Consider the following 6,572-nt stretch of genomic DNA (forward strand, 5'->3'; position numbering starts at 1 on the left):
CTTGTTCCACCTGAGCAGGTGAGCAGCAGAAAGGTTCAGAGCTTCGTTCGGGTTGGAATCTCTTGGCTTTGACTTGTGTTGTAAGCAGCAGGAAAGGTGACAGCCTCCTCATCCTAACTGCTCAAACAGCAGCAGGTTGTAGATGATTCAGAACTTTTCCCATCCACATTCCAATCAGCACCAAACTGTAAGAGATGGAAAAAAATCAGAAATAAAACTAAACAAGTTTCTGCTGGGATGGCAAAGAGTTTTAATACATAAGAGAAATAAAAACGTCCCATAAAATCACATTTTACAGACAAAACTTTTCTCTTGAACCTTTCAGACAACTTCCATAAACAACAAAGCACTAAGAGATGAGATTCAACTTCAGGAAAAGTGTAGATTCTTCTGTTTTCTACAGCTGCTGTACCAGAGGTATGTCGGAGCCCTTATTTAATTTAAAACAGACTAATTAATACTTTAACAGAACTTTAAACAGACGTCATTGAAGTTCCAGAAGTAATTTTAGGTGTCAAAAATGAGCTTGGTTATTGACTTTAATCACCTTTTTGAGACGCCAAACAAGTTTTTCCTAGATAAAACTGAGAAGTGTGACCTGAGACAAAAAATAAACAAATATGTTCAAATAATTTCAGAGATCAGATCCAGAAACCATCTGTCTGAACCCAGCTGTGGTGACCTTCAGAACTTCAAACCAGAACCGGATCCTCCTGAATAACCTTCAGGTCCTTCCGCCGTTACAGCGCTCACAGACTAAATGTTGTAATGATGGTTACTTATCTGACTGCTTCAATCCAGTTTAAACTGTTTCAAACCAGTTTAAACCGTTTCAAACCAGTTTAAACTAGATCCGGTTTAAACGGATCCAAAGAATGCTTTTCCAGCAGCAGGCACCATTTCCACTTCTGAGACAAACCAACCAAAACTCAACAAAAACTTTATTATTCTGTAAAACACACCGTTTCAAACCAGTTTAAATGGGTTCAGACTAATCCGAACCAAACATCCTAAAAGACCAGTTCTGACTGAGCTGGACCAACTCGTAGAACTCTTTAACCCAGAAGAATCCAAAAACGGTCCAAACCAGATCAGTTTACATCAGTCTATATCAGTCTGAACCGGTTCCTTCCAACCTAAACCAGTTACTTCCAGGACAGTGTGCTCGTGGTGACGAGGGCGTGATCCAAGATCCAGCAGCCTCAGTGTAAACCGGTCCAAACTGAAGCACACCAGTCTGTTGCAGTCCCAGCAGAACCAGTCTGAACCGGTTCTAAAGCAGTGGAGTCCAGTTCAGTGTGCCGATGGAGAGGAGGATCTGACAGGTGGCTGAATCCAGCCACACGGACTCTACCAGACTGAAGTGAAGGAAGCCGAGAGCGAATCCACAGCCGACGTCCGACAGGTGGTGTTTCCCCAGCAGGACTCGGGACACACCCACCAGGAAGGCCCACAGGTAAAGCAGGATCCTCAGGGGCACCTGCAGGATGAAGGACGTGTCATCACCTGCGTCAGGGTCACAGGAACCGTTTCATGTCATATGTTAAAGACGGGACAAGAACAAACTGACCGCCAGGACCAGGTGGTTCAACAGGAACTTGGACACCATGGCGGCTCGGCTGGCATGGGCTGCTGGGAAAGAATACACATCCATGGCGATGTAGTCCAAAAACCCCGGAGGAAAGTCCCAAGGGCCTTTACGCTTGACCAGCTTTTGCATCCCAGCGACGGTCATCAGGTCCAGGATCAGGGCTGCAGGGAGTTCAACAAGAGGAAACTCAGAAACCAGAGACAAAAATACAGAGAGAGACAGATGGAACCTGTCTCAGTTGTCTCACCCAGCAGCAGGTTAACAAGGACTTCCTGTCCAGCCAGCGTGCTGCTCCTCCACAGGCAGATCAGGGTCCCAAAGATCCAGGGAAGGGCGTGTCCCGTGAGGGCCAGCAGGGTCACCATGGAGCGCAGGGGGGCACCGGGGCCGTGAGCCCCCACGCACATGCCCAGACGCTTTGAAAGGCTGATGTCGATGGCGAGCAGAGAGTTGATGGCGATGCCTCGGAACGTCGGGTTCAGCTGCATGCAGTCCTGCTCCGGGAAGCGGGAGGCCTCTTTCGGGCTCCCCTCTGCTGCATCGGAGGACTCTCTGGACCCCCTGAGTACCAGAGACACAAACCAGGCTCGGAAAACCAGAACAGATCATTCAAACCACAACAAGAACACAGGAAAACAACAAAGCAGCTGACACACCTGAGACACCTGAGACCACCTGAGACACACCTGAGACCACCTGGGACACACCTGAGACACACCTGACACAGCTGAGACACCTGAGACCACCTGAGACACACCTGACACAGCTGAGACCACCTGAGACACACCTGACACAGCTGAGACACCTGAGACACACCTGAGACACACCTGGGACCACATAAGACACACCTGAGACACACCTGAGACACACCTGACACAGCTGAGACCACCTGAGACACTCTTGAGACCCACCTGAGACCACCTGACACAGCTGAGACCAGCTGAGACACATCTGACACACCTGAGACACACCTGAGACACATCTGACACACCTGAGACCACCTGAGACATACCTGAGACACCTGAGACCACCTGAGACACAGCTGACCTCTACAGGAAGGGATGAATTATTTGTGTCATTTAGTCCAAAACTACTAAACTGTTTCCTGCTGTGCATTTCAGAATAAAAGCCTATAAAGGACAGACAGAGCAACAAGTGCATTTGATAATAAAACTCTGGTTCCCATAATGCACTGGGGCATTGGTTTCACATTAAAAGCAGCTGCGTTCTCTGTGAGCAGCTGCTGATCAGGTTTAAAGGATGTTCAGGTGGAAGGAGAACATTGCTGCGGTACTAAAACCTAAAACTAGAAGAATCTCAGGTGGGTTCTGAACCATCAGAGTTCTGCTCAGAGTTCTGAGGGGTTTGGACCGGATTGATCTGTATCTTGGGTGTTTCAGAAACACGACCAGCAGGCAGTAACTTCACACGTGATTATTTTGGATGTTAGAATTTAAGTTGAATGGAAACCCGGTTCCTGCTGTTCAGACAAACTGAACTCCCATGATCCAACTTTAAAGACTTTAAACTGGATCCAGAACCTGGGGCCTGTTTACACTCTAAAAATGTTAGTGGGGTGTAAGTGGGCGGAGCCTCGGGTCTTACCTCCCTCCCGGGTCTTCCTGCTGACTCTGCTGTCTGAACACGGGTCTCCTCGACCCGCTGCCACCCCGTCCCTCCCCCACCGCCTGCTCCCTCCGAGGCGGCTGGTTTAGGGATATGAACTCAGGCCGGTTCAGGACATTGTTCCGGTCTCTGGCCCGGCTCCGGGTCTGGCTGCCGGGCATAACGGACGGAGGACGGTCGGCAGGCGGAGGAGGTGTGCGGGACGGTGACAGAGCCGGTCTGAGACACTAAAGAACTCTGCTATAAATAAATCAGCTGGCCTTCTTCTTCTGCTGTCAGCTGTTCAGAGGAGGGGGGGTGCAGGGGGACTGGGAAACCAGAACAGAGTCAGACTGGTGCATTAAAGGGACATACCACCAGTTTTTATGGCGTTAAGGGATAAATTGTCATAAAACTGCACCTGATTGATGTCAGGTAAATCCGGCTCACAGGATCCAAACCGCAGAACTAAACAGAACCCAGCTCCTAAATTAGAGCTGCTCCTTATATGGAGGGATTTACTAACGAGGACAAGCAGTGGACCCAGAACAGAACCCTGAGGAACACCACACCACCGATCAGACGCTGCTGAGTTACACAGTCAGCATGCGTGGGCCCAAAGGTCAAAGGTCGTGTGTACGCCAACATATACGAAAACAAAGACATGGTGTGGTTCTGGATAACCTCGGGGACCTTCAACAGGAACCGGGCTCAAACGGGTTCCTGTGGAGAAACTTTAGAACAGAAGAAAAAAAGGAGAAATTACATTTTCTGTGAAAATACAGCATGAACACAGAGCTGAAACAGCTGGTAAAGACAAAAGGAGCAAAAGGCTAGCTAAAAGCTAAAAGGAGTAGAAATATAGCTAGTTGTAAAATTCTAGCTAAAAGCAGCAGAGAAGACAAACGAAACCAGCAGCTGAAGCAGATTTCAAAGACAACAGTGACTGTGAAAGCATGGGAAAGATCTTCATGTGTTTCTGTGGGGAAATACAGGTAAATGTTTTGAAAAGTATAAAAGTTATGAAAACCAAAACTCACAGCAGCCATCTGCCGAATGAGCCGAATATGAACGGCTAAAACAGCTCAAAGTCTGCAGAAGGAGTTAGATTGCAACAAATGTGCAGAAAAATAAAAAAAAACAGGAAACATTAATGTGATAAATTCTGTTATCTTTTATTTGGACATAAAAGTGGTAATAATCACATGACCCGGAGGAGCTGCTTCAGACCTTTTTTCTTCTCATTAACTGAGGAAATACAGACGTGTCCAACTACACCTGAACCAAACGATGCATCAGAAGCTGAACGCTGGAAAGAAACTAACAAATAGAAAAGCAAGAAGCTCCTAAACTAAACACAAATCTTTTTAATCTGACCTGTGGTTACTGACCCCCCAGGATCTGAGCTTTAGGTCCTACAACTAAATACAATTTATCTACTTTAAAATAAATTACATCTAAGCAGACTTTAGTAAACCTGCCCCCAAAATAAAACAAATACATCATGACCTCTGACCCCTCATTCACTCTAAAGCCCCCAATAAAACAGCCTGGATTTTCCAGCAGAGAGACATGAACCTGAACAGCTTTTCTCTGGGTCAGTCTGAAGTTCATATATCATCTGCTCACATTCTGCCTGCTAAACTGGACCAGACTGGACCCGGGCCAGGCTAAATACAGAACACACACACACACACACAAGCGGTGTTGTTCCTCTGAAGACCCTGAAACACAAACATGCACAAAAATTAAATAAAAACACCACAAATCTTTAAATTCATTTTAACCAAACTTCACCAACATCTCCAACTTCTTGAACTTTCACCTGGAACCTCTGAAGAAATCACCAATTATTTTATCACAATTATGAGAAAAAGAAAAAAAGAGTCCCACCATCAGTTTGTCTGTATTTTTTTTTTTTTTTGACAAGATTAAATAGTTTTATTGAGATATCTCAAGCCTCTTATTTATTTTTCGACGTTATTTTCCAGTGGAACTTTAGTTCCCAGTCCTTTGTTCCTACCCGGACCGGATTGCAGACGGACTGTTGCTATTGGTTGCAGACGCTCAGCGGCGGCTCGCAGCTAATGATGCTAACGACAGCCGCTCTTCGCTAAAACGGCAGCAAACGTCGTTAAACCGTCACTGCTCGCGCTCCAACGTCGTACTCTTTATTAGCAGTGACGTCATTGCGCCAGTAAAGCTGTGACGTGTTAGCCGCGGAGCTAACGGAGGCTAACGGCGGGATTAGTCTGATTAGTGCGGCGCTCAGCGGTTTGCGGTACGGTGGCCGTCAGGGACATGATGTGTGAAGGTGATCGATCATCGGATTAATCGATTACTCAGGTCGAGTGATAACGATCAGCAGGTGAGCTGGACGGTTTGGGTTTGGTTCTGATGGAGTCAGTGTTCTGTAGGCGTCAACGTGAGAATACTGTGACCTTTGGCCTCACCTGAGGACGCCACACAAAACTCAGTTTTCTCCCATCATCAGAATCCACCTGAAGCTGCAGACACAATGCATTGTGGGAAAATATTGATCTGTGATCAGAGAGTAAAAGCTGCAGCTGATCATTTGGGCGGAGCTTAGAGAAGAGCCAGAAATTAAGGTTCTGGTTCTGGATCCAAAATATTCCTGATGGTTTTCTGTAGAAGTCCATAATGACAGCAACACAGTAAGCACCCAACTGATCTGGACCGGGTCAGAACCTCACTAACCTCCACTTGCTCTCCCCTCAGGTTTGTGGACATGTCCGACTTAGAACCGAGCCAGTCTGGACCGGGTCTTTTCTCCCTCAGCATGCCGACTCTGGCACCATGTCAGGCTGTGACCCAGCTGCTGTAGAGGAACCAGGTCAGACGGGTCCAACTGGTCCTCCTGCCGGTCCTGCTCGCCCCCCTCTGGCAGCGAAGGCCCTGTCAGAGTCCTACAGCCGGCTCCGGTACCGGGACACATCCCTGCTGATCTGGCAGCAGCAGCAGCTGGACCTGCAGACGGCGCCGCCCTCCACCTATCTGGCTCGGAGCCAGTCGGCCTGGTACAGCAGCTTCGGCAACCAGGCAGTTCTGATCCGGGACAGGAGGGGCCTGCAGGGCTCTGATGGCCAGTCCAGGATCTGCAGCATCATGTAGAGCAGGAACCCGATCAGAACCCGGACTGAGACCCAAACTGAACGGGGTTTTCAGCAGCTGGACTTTGACCTCCTGACCTCAGAGTGAGATTAGGAACCGTTCTGATGTTAAACACGGTTCTGGTCCTCCAGAACTTCCTGTTTCTGTGCTTCCAGCAGATTGTTTGTATTATGCTGGTGTAGATTCTCAGTCATCCAGGCCATGGTAAATTCAAAAAAAGTTAAAAAACAAAAACAACTGGACT

General features: G+C 47.7%; 2 protein-coding genes across 2 annotated transcripts; one reads left to right on the forward strand and one right to left on the reverse strand.

The window, feature by feature from the left end:
• Positions 1 to 230: 230 nt before the first annotated feature.
• Positions 231 to 3,461, reverse strand: LOC108248082 (inactive phospholipid phosphatase 7-like). The gene is made up of 4 exons (XM_017436580.3): positions 3,197 to 3,461; positions 1,839 to 2,152; positions 1,571 to 1,752; positions 231 to 1,480 (listed from the first exon to the last, which is right to left on the reverse strand). The coding sequence occupies exons 1-4, from the start codon at positions 3,376 to 3,378 to the stop codon at positions 1,274 to 1,276; spliced, it is 885 nt and encodes a 294-aa protein (XP_017292069.1). The 5' UTR covers positions 3,379 to 3,461; the 3' UTR covers positions 231 to 1,273.
• A 1,778-nt stretch (positions 3,462 to 5,239) lies between these two features.
• Positions 5,240 to 6,551, forward strand: LOC112451417 (putative uncharacterized protein BRD3OS). Its single transcript, XM_025010680.2, has 2 exons — positions 5,240 to 5,564; positions 5,936 to 6,551. Exon 2 carries the CDS (start codon positions 6,014 to 6,016, stop codon positions 6,326 to 6,328), a length of 315 nt encoding a protein of 104 aa, XP_024866448.1. The 5' UTR covers positions 5,240 to 5,564; positions 5,936 to 6,013; the 3' UTR covers positions 6,329 to 6,551.
• Positions 6,552 to 6,572: the final 21 nt, after the last annotated feature.

Source organism: Kryptolebias marmoratus, linkage group LG1 (assembly GCF_001649575.2).
Source record: "Kryptolebias marmoratus isolate JLee-2015 linkage group LG1, ASM164957v2, whole genome shotgun sequence".
Lineage (NCBI taxonomy): Eukaryota > Metazoa > Chordata > Actinopteri > Cyprinodontiformes > Rivulidae > Kryptolebias > Kryptolebias marmoratus.